This window comes from Hyperolius riggenbachi, chromosome 3 (assembly GCF_040937935.1).
Source record: "Hyperolius riggenbachi isolate aHypRig1 chromosome 3, aHypRig1.pri, whole genome shotgun sequence".
Classification (NCBI taxonomy): domain Eukaryota; kingdom Metazoa; phylum Chordata; class Amphibia; order Anura; family Hyperoliidae; genus Hyperolius; species Hyperolius riggenbachi.
The window spans coordinates 7,778,810-7,791,996 of record NC_090648.1 but is presented as its reverse complement, the minus strand read 5'-3'; the positions used below and the strand labels follow the sequence as shown (position 1 = coordinate 7,791,996).

General features: G+C 49.1%; 1 protein-coding gene across 2 annotated transcripts in view; it reads right to left on the bottom strand.

The window, feature by feature from the left end:
* The window catches only part of LOC137560843 (asialoglycoprotein receptor 1-like), a 72,468-nt gene that overhangs the window by 20,070 nt on the left and 39,211 nt on the right, over nucleotides 1–13,187 (bottom strand). The window contains exons 5-6 of one of the 2 annotated variants that reach the window (XM_068271984.1): nucleotides 9,750–9,794; nucleotides 7,904–8,061 (exon numbers count right to left, since the gene is read on the bottom strand). In XM_068271984.1, coding sequence (XP_068128085.1) covers nucleotides 7,904–8,061; nucleotides 9,750–9,794 — 203 coding nt within the window. The remainder of the gene's footprint in view (nucleotides 1–7,903; nucleotides 8,062–9,749; nucleotides 9,795–13,187) is intronic. The other variant, XM_068271985.1, reaches the window with a different exon arrangement.

Genomic DNA, 13,187 nt, shown 5'->3' with positions numbered 1-13,187 from the left:
TCACTGCTGCCCACATTGCGATTTTCTGGTGCCTGCTGCCCACATTACGATTTTCAGGTGTCTGCTGCCCACATAGCGATTTTCTGGTGAATGTTGCCCACATTTCGATTTTCAAGTGTCTGCTGCCCACATTGTGATTTTCAGGTGACTGCTGCCCACATTGTGATTTTCAGGTGACTGCTGCCCACATTACGATTTTCTGGTGACTGCTGCCCACATTGCGATTTTCAGGTGTCTGCTGCCCACATTACGATTTTCTGGTCACTGCTGCCCACCATGCGATTTTCAAGTGTCTGCTGCCCACATTCCGATTTTCTGGTGCCTGCTGCCCACATTGCGATTTTCTGGTGACTGCTGCCCACATTGCGATTTTCTGGTCACTGCTGCCCACATTGCTATTTTCTGGTCACTGCTGCCCACATTGCGATTTTCATGTGTCTGCTGCCCACATTAGGATTTTCTGGTGACTGCTGCCCACATTACGATTTTCAGATGCCTGCTGCCCACATTGCTATTTTCTGGTCACTGCTGCGCACATTGCGATTTTCTGGTGACTGCTGCCCACATTGCGATTTTCTGGTGACTGCTGCCCACATTTCGATTTTCAGGTGACTGCTGCCCACATTAGGATTTTCAAGTGTCTGCTGCCCACATTACGATTTTCTGGTGCCTGCTGCCCACATTACGATTTTCAGGTGACTGCTGTCCACATTGCGATTTTCTGGTGACTGCTGCCCACATTACGATTTTCAGGTGACTGCTGCCCACATTACGATTTTCAGGTGACTGCTGTCCACATTACGATTTTCTGGTGTCTACTGCCCACATTACGATTTTCTGGTGACTGCTGCCCACATTACGATTTTCAGGTGACTGCTGCCCACATTAGGATTTTCAAGTGTCTGCTGCCCACATTACGATTTTCTGGCGCCTGCTGCCCACATTACGATTTTCAGGTGACTGCTGTCCACATTGCGATTTTCTGGTGCCTGCTGCCCACATTACGATTTTCAGGTGACTGCTGCCCACATTACGATTTTCTGGTCACTGCTGCCCACATTGCGATTTTCTGGTGTCTGCTGCCCACATTGCGATTTTCTGGTGACTGCTGCCCACATTGCGATTTTCTGGTGTCTGCTGCCCACATTGCGATTTTCTGGTGACTGCTGCCCACATTGCGATTTTCTGGTGTCTGCTGCCCACATTACAATTTTCTGGTGACTGCTGCCCACATTACGATTTTCAGGTGACTGCTGCCCACATTAGGATTTTCAAGTGTCTGCTGCCCACATTACGATTTTCTGGTGCCTGCTGCCCACATTACGATTTTCAGGTGCCTGCTGCCCACATTACGATTTTCAGGTGTCTGCTGCCCACATTGCGATTTTCAGGTGACTGCTGCCCACATTGCGATTTTCTGGTGCCTGCTGCCCACATTACGATTTTCAGGTGACTGCTGTCCACATTGCGATTTTCTGGTCACTGCTGCCCACATTGCGATTTTCTGGTGACTGCTGCCCACATTGCGATTTTCTGGTGTCTGCTGCCCACATTGCGATTTTCTGGTGACTGCTGCCCACATTGTAATTTTCTGGTCACTGCTGAAAACATTGCGATTTTCTGGTGAATGTTGCCCACATTGCGATTTTCAGGTCTGCTACCTGTGTGATAAATGGTTGTCATCTGGTCACCTATACTAAAGAGGGGTGGGGTAATTTCGTTATCTATAATATAATCTAGCTACTGATAATAATATAATGTGGCTACTTAATCACTGCCACATTATATATATTTTGGCCAAACACTACTGCATCATGTGTATTTTGTAGGGAAACACTGCGCATTGTGTGTATTTTGTAGGGAAACACTGCGCATTGTGTGTATTTTGTGGGGAAATGCTGTGCATCATGTGGATTTTGCGGGCAAACGCATGCGCGGTAGTGTGCGGCTTGCCAAAAGAGACCTATCAGGAATCCCCGCCTTGAAAATCCTGGATTTGCCCCTGACCGTGATAGCTCAAATATCACACCTTATCAAAGTTAACATGCCTTATCAGAGTAGCCCTACAGGGGCTCAGGGCAGGAGAAGTGCCATTGCCAATTAGCAAGCAGAAGTTGTAGCGCTCGCTATGCTACTCTGATAAGGCGTGTTAACTTTGATAAGGTATGATACTTTGATAAGGTGTGGTACTTGAGTTATCACGGTTTAGTGAATCAAGCCCCGTGTGTGTCTTTAGGTGTGGAAACATGCACATTTTATCACAGAAGCTAATGTAAATGATAGAGTAAATGCTCCCAGTGCTTCACTGCTGTCTGTTTTTATTTGCATGGAGAAAACACATTCAAGTGTGAACTAACCAATGGAATAACATTGCTTCTCAGAGAGTGAGGTGGGAGGGGCCCTGTGATTTCTAGTTACACCCCTGTTTGACTGGCTTTAGTGGGAGTCACAAACGGGGTCAGAGCAATGCAACCAAAGAGTTCAGTTCCCTCAGGCCTGTTTCTACGGGCGTGCGACCAGTGCCACAGCACGGGGCGCAGTGCAGCACTGAGGAGAAGGGGGCGCAGGCAGAAGGATGGGACTGACAGAGAGAGGGTGACACTAGTTGAAGAGGAAAGAGAAGCAGTACTGCGATCACCCCTCTCTCTTGACTGATTCCTCCTGGGCGTCCTGTTGCCTTGGCTGCTGATATCAAGTAATCACCACTTGGGGACACTGACTTCCTGTAGCGGCATTGCAGCAGCCATCAGGACACTGAAGCAGTCGGCTTGCTGCTGATGTGTTCCTGGCTGAGCTGGGGGACTGTGGAGGGAGAATAACTAACAGGCAGCTGAGGGCTGAGGCTCTGCTGGGGTCACAGTCCACCATGACAACAAGCAGCTGTCCAGATCTGGGACGCTTAGGAGAGTTTTCCCGGACGCCATAAGCCCCGCCCCCAATCGCGGAAGCCCCGTCCCCACATGGGGCATGGATGATAGGGTGACAGGCCAATGTGAGCCCTGCCTTCCACATGCAGGAAAATAGAAAAGGGAGGCTTTCTGGATATTCAAATTAAATTCATTAGTTCCAGTGGGCCTGAATGAGGAGGTAGAAGTGGCAAGATTCATTTGAGTACGTACCTATCTCCAGTACAGCATCCATTTCACCCACCTTGCCATTCCTTTCCCCTCCTCTTGATCCCTTTCTTCATCTCCTCCCCCCCCCCCCCCATTCCCCACCCCTGGACAACTGGCCCCATTCTTCCCTCACTTCCTTTCCTCCCTTCCTTCCAGTTTCCTTCCTTCCCCCCTTTCCACCCCCTCCCTCTCCCCTCCTTTTCCCTCTATCCACCCCTATTAGGGATTTATCCGTATATCAGTAGTGGTTGCGTCAACTGTTGGCCACTATGTTGAGCCAGTAACAATAAACAGTTAGGGTCCAACTTGCCTATGATCACAAGAGCTGTATAGGAAACAGGTGGCAACACCTTATGGGTTATTAGTGTATTCATACCATCTATATATGTATACATATTTTTATTATTCACATTTGGAAATAGGAAGGAGGAAACATGTTATGCCTGTGAATACAGAATTAGATGTTGTATATTGCTTTTGTATGGGGCCTCAGAGAGGCGTACAGTTCCTCCTCTGCAGCAAGCGGCCTCCTTTAAATATTTAAATATTTAAATTTTTAAATTTCATTTTTAAATTTTAATTTCGTTTCAATTTTTAACAAGCAACCTGGACCGATTATTAACATAATTTTTATTTTTTTACTTATTTCCGCAAACAACTTGTAATGGGGGGGGTTCGTGATACCCATAGAGACATAACAGTTCTTATATATATATATATATAAATACTTTTTTTCCTGAATGCCCCTTATGTATTGCACACTGTCGCTGTACACAGCGATCAGTACTGTTTGGTTTGGCAGCCCGTCTGGTTGCTTGGTTACCTTGGGATGCAAACAGCGAGATCTGCTTTCTTTCATGGCGCCTGCGCGGGAGAGTTTGAGAGAGCCGCGCCCCCCAACAACGACGGAGAGAGCCACGCCCCTTAACAACGACGTGGCACCTTTTGCGCTCCACTGCGGCGTTCGGCAGAGCCGTATTTCCGCCTCCCTCATTCCAGCCGGGAGAGCACTTCCATGACAGGGGTCATGTCCCCCTATAGTCCGTGCGTCTACCTCGGGTACCCTTACCCCCCATTTGTGCGGCCTAAAAATAAGGTGAGCTAAAGTTTTTCACAATAATTATAAGACAAGGAATGATTCCAGTAGAGGGGCCACAGCAGTCTCCATATACAGGGGAGCGCTAGCAGTATCAATTCATAAGGTCCCCGTTTCACACATCTATATATACAAATATAATAATCTTTCCTTTATACACTTGGTCTAATGAAAGTTTTTAACAACCCCCCTCCCTTGTTTTATCAAAACTTTTTTATAACAATTAAGATACACAGTGACATAATCAGAGGTGAACTCTGAGGTCATAGTGTACTTCCTGCTACCATTAGGTATATATTCTCAGTGGATGCTTGGCAGTAACCAGCTTGACAAAGGCGTGGAGACGCCGAAACGCGTTGCGAAGTTACTGCATCCAGTGACCAGAGGATAGGCTTCCGTTGTCCATGAACACCTAGGACCACCCCCGCTGCTGGCCACAGAGGAGGAACAGGTTGCCATCCAAGGTTTTTCTTTTGGGGGTACTCACCCTCGATATGCTTGATGTTCTTTATATTCTTGTAAGTGTTATTAACCCTTGCGTGGTATCCAATTAAAAAGTTTAATACACTATGGAGCGCTCCTCCCTTTTCTATTTTCCTCTTTTTTGTGCTAAAGTTATACCCTTCAGCCGGGGTCGAGGAGCAGCCAGTGGTTGTATTAAGAATAACCAGAAGTGGTGGTCGTTTAGCGCAAGATTGCACATAGTTTTTTCTTCCACATGCAGGAAAGGCCATATGTAGCCCGTGGAAGCTGATTTAGGAGCAGTACATGGAAGGTGGAAGTGTACCTGTCCATGAGGAAGCCCCATCTCATGTCCAGAGGAAGGCCCCCCCCTGTACAGGGGAGAGGTCACCCCAGCCTCCTGTACAGAGCCGGGACAAGGTGCTCCAGCACCCAAGGCTGAGACACCAAAGTGCGCCCCTCCATCCCTGCCACCCCAGCCGTCACACTCTGATTGCTATTAGAGTAAGAGGCACCACAGGGCCCACAACCTCCCCAACACCTTAATATCTAGTTATCTGGCTTGCAGTCACTGCCATGTATCCCCTTTTCTTATTTCTTTCTGCTTCAAACACAATTAGGAATGACAGCTGAATGAATTCTGCGCCCCCTCCTACACTGCGCCCTGAGGCTGGAGCCTCTCCAGCCTATGCCTCGGCCCGGCCCTGCTCCTGTACACTAAGGAGTGCTTGTCTGACAGTAGGAAGACCAGCCTGGAGGAAGCCTTTCCCCCTTAGGACAGTAGAGAAATGTACACCTGCAACCAGAATAGTAAGTATAAATCTACTTGCCCCCACTGTCTTCAAAAACCTTTCCCTTCCCCCCCCCCCGCTAGCTCCATTGACCTTCTTGCTCCACCCAGTAGCCCCAGTGACCTTTGTCCTGCCCCCACTAGCCCCAGTGACCTCCTCCCTTCCCTCACTAGCTCCAGTGCCTTCCTCCCTCTTCCCCTTAAGCTCCAGTGGCCTTCTGCCCTCTCCAGTAGCCCCAGTGACCTTCTGCCCCCCCCTGCTTCTCCCTCCACCCTGGTAGCCCAAGTGAACTTCTCCCTGCCCCTGCTAGCCCCAGTGACCTCATCCCTCCCCCCATTAGCTCCAGTGGCCTTTTGCCCAACCCCATGAGCCCCAGTGACCTCCTCTCCCCCCCCCAGTACCTCCAGTGATCTCCCCCCTCCTCCCCCACTAGACCCAGTGACCCTCTGCCTCCCCCCTCTATCTCCAGTGACCTTCTCCCTCCTCCCACTAGTCCCAGTGACCTTCCTCCGCCCCCCAGTAGCATCAGTGACCTTCTGCCACCTCCCAATTGCCCCATTGCCCTCTTCCCTCCCTATCTAGTCCCAGTGACCTTCTTCCTCCCCCCACTAGCTCCAGTGACCTCTCCCCCCAACTAGCTCAAGTGACCTTCTGTGTCCCCCACTATCCCAAGTGACCTTCTCCCTCGCCTCCCTCCCTCCCCCCACTAGCTTTAGTGACCTTCTGCATCCCCCACTATCCCAAGTGACCTCCCTCCCCACACTAGCTCCAGTGACTTCCCCCCCCCCACTAGCTTCATTGACCTCTGACGCCGTTCCTCCCGTTGTGGCCACTCTCAGTGGGAAGAGGGGGGGGACGCTCCTCTTTGCTCTGGTCTGAGTAGTACTCTAATGCCTGGTACAAACCATGCAATTTCCCGTCAGGTTGACAATCGAATCGATAAAAAAATCGATCAGAAAAATGATCAGAAATCAGATCGGACCTGTCAGAAATGATTGATTCGACAGTCAATCTGACGGGAAATTGCATGGTGTGTACCAGGCATTATCTGCTATATGATCTTCTGTGTATGATCTATAGCTTTGAAGCTGGAAGTGAGTTAGTTTAGTTCCTGCCTAATTCCTGCTTAGACAAACTGCCGTGTGATCTCCTGTGTTGGCTTAGTAGGTGCTTTCTTTATTTCTGAACTCTATCTCTGTTTTGGCTGCACCCCCCCCCCCCCCCCCCCCAAGTATAGGTGGTATAGCCAGTTAAAAATTGTAAAGGCCCATACCCAATACGCATTTTTTACGGCAATTTTCACGACAACCATAAAAGATTTTTTGCGACGAGCATTTCCGCCGTCTCGAGATGTGGGTACAGGTGTGTGAGTAACACAAATGACAATTGGTGATGTGAGATGATAGCGACCACAACGGATCGGATATTTAAGATGCCCTACGACTCTCACGTAAAGTACCATGATTGTTGGAGGGGAAGGAGCGTATTTTTTGACACTCGCCCTGGGTGAAATTTATCCTAGAAACTGCACTGAGTTCCGTTTAGGGTAGTTTGTGCCATTTCAGGTGTGCTTTCCTTTCTTCCAAGTCCCCTGCCCCTAAGCTAACCTTCAGGCTGCTTTCACACTGGACTAGTGTGGTGCAGTATTTTTACCACATTCCACCGCGGGGCAATTAAATCTATGGGGACTTTCATACTGACACGGTGCGGCACAATGCGATGGAAGTGACATTTTTCCGCATCCTGCATTCTGCAGATAGACCTACGTTAATGCGCGGTTCTGCAGCGGCCTATGGGGGACCAGAAGTCGAGTGCATGTGTATGTGAAAACCCGACGCAAGTTTTACGTGTTGTGCATGTGTGGAAGCGTATTTTTAGCAATACTCTTCCATGCACATGATTACTTCGGCCACAGGAAGTGAGGATCACTTCCTGCTTGGCTGGCTGCCAGATGGGGATTACTGTGTGGTAACGTGGTAATACCCAAAGGCCTGTTTTTGCCGGTGCAGCCCCTGGGCTGCTGCCATTTGGTAGTCTGAAACCGACCTCAGGCAGAAGAGACCTTCTCTCCCACATACAGTCAAGAATTAATTTAATTCCCAAACTGACAAAGTTGTTGGATTTAAGCTTCTGTCATGCAATCCATGTAGACATGGTTTCCTTCACTAAACTAACGTCTTTTGGAATGAAATAAAAAAAAAAAGTCCCACAGGCCCAGAGATTCTAAGAGCATTGCAGAGACTCGTGGACAAGTGGTGGACCCCACATCTCCTCACACTAGGGAGTGACAATAGAAGCAAAGTCACAGCTGTATTTGGTGGGGCTTGGTGGTGATGGAATGTGGTCCACATTTGCTCATCCCCGGTAAGAGTGGACTGGTGGTAGAACACAATCATATATGATCCTCCTTACTATAATGTGCTGTGAGTCCTCCTCACCTTCTCCTCCTTGTCATTAATGATCACCAGGTGAGCGTTCTTCCTCTCGCAGTCCTGCTTGGCATCCTTCCACGGCCGCACGGCTACAGACAAGTGATAGTAGCTGCGACTGTATTGAATCCATTCCGTCCTGTCCAGCTGATCACTAGTGACCGATGCTGATGGATGGGGAAAGGAGAAGGAGCATGGGACGGGGTAGAAAGAGAGAGAGAGTGAAAACCGGGATGGTAGAGAGATGTAGAGAGAGGGTGGAGAGAGAGACAGAAATCATTTGTTTTGTAAAATCATTACAATACATAGAGACACATCAGGCTATCTATACTGGGGAGGGGGGCTACCTAATCTTGGGGACATGTTTGACTATTATACTGGGGAGGGGGGTACCTAATACTGGGGGTACATCTGGCTATCTATACTAGGGAGGGGGCTGCCTAATACTGGGGAAAGGGGCAGTGTAATACTGGGAGCACATCTAGCTACACTAGAAGGACAGGCACTACCTAATACTGGGGGCACAACTGGCTACTTATACTGGGGGGAGGGTTATCTAATACTAGCTGATTACCCAGCATTGCCCATGTATTTATTTGGCTGGTGTTGGCTCTGGCCACTTTCTTAACCCTCACACACAATTACTCAATTACTCAATGACCAAGTTTGTGAGCTTTGTGGTCTTTGGCATCAATAATTTGCATTGAAATGAAACAAATCTGATTGGCTGTTTGTGGCTCCACACCATTTTTTCTGAATGTGAACCCCAGTCCCCCAATGATCAACTGTAGAAGGTTTGAGGCTTGTGCCATTAACAGTGCAAGAATGGCAGCAAGGTAAATATTCCCCTTGAAAATCAATAGGTGAATTTTGATTGGTATTTTAGGCTCCACCCCCTTTTCTGAACATTAATCCCAGCCACCCAGTGACCAACTGTGCAAAGTTTGAGAATCGTACCATTAACTTACTGACGCGGTGGCAGCCCCAGGACCTCTCCATGCCGATTGGCATGAATGGCCTTCTATGGGGCTATCAGGAGAGCATGCGTAGGTTGCGCGCACATCTCCTGCTTGGAAGGCGGAGCTCTGCTCCGTCTTCAGTCTCCCAGCGGTGATCGCTGCTCGGAGCTTAGACGGCAAAACCGCCATCTAATTACCTTGTACAGCGATGCGATCTGCAGCACCGCTGTACTGGGGACAGCCATGTGACACTTTTCGTAACCCTAACACACATTTACTCAATTACTCAATGACCAAGTTTGTGAGCTTTGCAGTCTTTGGCATCAATAACCTGCACTGAAATGAAACAAATCTGATTGTCTTTTTGTGGCTCCACCCCTTTTCTTAATTTGAACCCCAGTCACTCAATGACCAACTGTAACAGGTTTGGGGCTTGTGCCATTAACAGTGGTTATGGGGATAAAAAGTATCCTATATGTTATTCCAGGTAATGTACTATGTGTGTGCCAAATTTCATTCAAATCCGTTCAGCCATTGCTGTGTGATCGAGTAACAAACATCCAAACATCCAAACTTTTACATTTATAATATTAGTAGTATTAGGGGCACATCTGGCTACCTATATTGGGGGATGGGAGCTACATAATACATTGGGGTGTAGCGATTATTTGATACTGGATGCCGGCCCTCCACCCTGGCACAGTCACAGAAAGTGTTGTTAGCCTGCCGCCCTGCAGTGCTGCCGGAGGGATTGCATGCTGTATCCCTGCTGGGCCACGTGTCTGGAACGTGTGTAGGAAGCTTTAGTAGCAAGCTCCTCCCAGTGCTGAATATAGGATTAAAGCATTTCTACAAACACCTGACTGCAGAAGAGACTCTCATCTAACCTCACTCACCATTATGCAGATAGTTATGTGACCCGCCCGTTGTGATGCCTTTATCTGTGGAGGGGAAGAAACAGGAGAGCATTTTACTCATTGTACATGTGATGACATCATCTGCCCCTTACCCCGCCCCCATCTGGCAAAATGTCCACCTCTATTACTGTGTCACTTCCTGTCTGTATGTCATGCATGGGTGAGTATGTTGCCGGCAGCAATGGGCGGTGCACAGATTGTTCCTGACTCCCTGAGGCTTTGACTGTGGGACGGGATTTATGTCCATAGTCCGGTGTCTAACCAGTCTCCTGCACACTAAATCTCTTAACCCCTCCCTGACACCTATTCCAAAACCTCCCCCTAATGTTAACCCTTCCTGACCAGACCTGTTTTAGTTAGATTTGGTGGGGCTATCATCCACCAGGCCCCTAGACTCTCTCCAGGCCCTAGGCAGCTGCCTAGAATTCCTTGTGGATGATTCAGCTCTGTTCGTGACACATGACCCTAAACCTTCAGTTACCCTGCTTTAACCATTTTTTGATGCCTACCCTCTTCCCTCCAGCTATGGATAACTATTACTCTGTTGATCAGGAGATGAACATAGCAATTTTATAAGGCCTCTTTCAGAAGGATGGCTGAACTGTGCGCTTGTTGGGCCGTTCAGTGACTCGTCTGGCGTCTGCTGCCCACAAACGCCATTCAGCTGCAATATAAAAGCAGACGAATAGCAGAGGTTGTAATACTGGTGCACGCAGTGATGTTACACGATGGCAGAGGACTGCGGCATGCTGCATCTGAGCATGGCTGTTACTGCGCTCAGGTCTGACTCCATGGGGGAGGGGCTCCTGTCCAGCGTCAGTAATGAGGGCTAACAACTGGCCAGCTGGTGCCAGAGAGCAGCTGATAGCCGGTGGTGTTACAGGTCAGCAGAGGACTGTGGCATGCTTTATACAAGCATGGCCGAGGCTGTGCTCTGGTCTGACTCCATGGGGGGCTCCTGTCCAGCATCGGTACCGAGCGTTAACAACTAGCTAGCTGGTGTCGGAGAGCAGCTGACAGGCAGTGGTGTTACAGGTCAGCACAGGACTGTGGCATGCTTTATACAAGCATGGCTGAGGCTGTGCTCTGGTCTGACTCCATGGGGGGTAGTGTTGGGTGAACAGTGTTCGCCACTGTTCGGGTTCTGCAGAACATCACCCTGCTCGGGTGATGTTCGAGTTCGGCCGAACACCTAATGGTGTTCGGCCAAACCGTTCGGCCACATGGCCGAACTAAGAGCGCATGGCCGAACGTTCCCCGAACGTTCGGCTAGCGCTGTGATTGGCCGAACGGGTCACGTGGTTCGGACCCGAACGCGCTCTGATTGGCCGAACTGTCACGTGGTTCGGGTAAATAAATACCCGAACCACGTCATATCTCCGCCATTTGTCTGTGGGTTTAGCTTTGGGTAGGCAGGCAGGGTAGTTCGCGCTCCAGCCACGCTAGCCAGGGTCCCCCCAGTCATTGTGTCGCTGCTGGGAATAGTAGTACACCGCTCGCTCAGCCACACTATATAGCATTGTGTTTACTGCCACTCTGTGTACCTCGCTCAGCCACACTATATAGCATTATGTTTACTGCCACTCTGTGTCTGCTGGGAATAGTAGTACACCGCTCGCTCAGCCACACTATATAGCATTCTGTTTACTGTCACTCTGTGTACCTCGCTCAGCCACACTATATAGCATTCTGTTTACTGCCACTCTGTGTCTGCTGGGAATAGTAGTACACCGCTCGCTCAGCCACACTATATAGCATTCTGTTTACTGCCACTCTGTGTACCTCGCTCAGCCACACTATATAGCATTGTGTTTACTGCCACTCTGTGTCTGCTGGGAATAGTAGTACACCGCTCGCTCAGCCACACTATATAGCATTCTGTTTACTGCCACTCTGTGTACCTCGCTCAGCCACACTATATAGCATTCTGTTTACTGCCACTCTGTGTCTGCTGGGAATAGTAGTACACCGCTCGCTCAGCCACACTATATAGCATTCTGTTTACTGCCACTCTGTGTACCTCGCTCAGCCACACTATATAGCATTCTGTTTACTGCCACTTTGTGTCTCCTCCTGCGCCTCCTCCTGTTCCATCACGTGTGCTGCTGCTGCTGGGTTAGCGTTGCCGGTCCCTGTTTATTGAACCTCTTATCTGTATTACATTTATGACTGCATGGCGGTAAAAAACATGCTATCCACACGCTTCTTGTCCTCATGCAAGGCCTGGGTTGTTGTGTCTGAAAGCGTGGCCTTCTCCTTCTGCGCCTCCTCCTGTTCCATCACGTGTGCTGCTGCTGGGTTAGCGTTGCCGGTCCCTGTTTATGGAACCTCTTATCTTTATTACATTTATGACTGCATGGCGGTAAAAAGCATGCTATCCGCACGCTTCTTGTCCTCATGCAAGGCCTGGGTTGTTGTGTCTGAAAGCGTGGCCTTCTCCTCCTGTGCCTCCTCCTGTTCCATCACGTGTGCTGCTGCTGGGTTAGCGTTGCCGGTCCCTGTTTATGGAACCTCTTATCTTTATTACATTTATGACTGCATGGCGGCAAAATGCATGCTATCCGCACGCTTCTTGTCCTCATGCAAGGCCTGGGTTGTTGTGTCTGAAAGCGTGGCCTTCTCCTCCTGCGCCCCCTCCTGTTCCATCACGTTTGCTGCTGCTGCTGCTGGCCTGGGTTAGCGTTTCCTGTCCCTGTTTATTGAACCTCTCATCTGTATTACATTTATGACTGCATGGCGGTACAAAGCATGCTATCCGCACGCTATTTGTCCTCATGCAAGGCCTGGGATGTTGTGTCTCAAAAAGCGTGGCCTTCTCCTCCTGCGCCTCCTCCTGTTCCATCACGTGTGCTGCTGCTGCTGTTGGCCTGGGTTAGCGTTTCTGGTCCCTGTTTATTGAACCTCTCATCTGTATTACATTTATGACTGCATGGCGGCAAAAAGCATTGCTGTATCCGCACGCTTTTTGTCCTCATGCAAGGCCTGGGTTGCGTCTCAAAAAGCGTGGCCTTCTCCTCCTGCGCCTCCTCCTGTTATATCACGTGTGCTGCTGCTGCTGGGTTAGCGTTGCCGGTCCCTGTTTATTGAACCTCTCATCTTTATTACATTTATGACTGCATGGCGGCAAAAAGCATTGCTATATCCGCACGCTATTTGTCCTCATGCAAGGCCTGGGATGTTGTGTCTCAAAAAGCGTGGCCTTCTCCTCTTGCGCCTCCTCCTGTTCCATCACATGTTCTGCTGCTTGTGCTGGGTTAGCGTTACCGGTCCCTTTTCCTGGAACCTCTTCTCTGTATTACATTTATGACTGCATGGCGACAAAAAGCATGTTACCTGTGCAAATAAACATGACATTTTCCACATTTAAAAGACAGTTTTTCCTTTGAAACTTTACAATCAATTTTCTCAAAAACTATA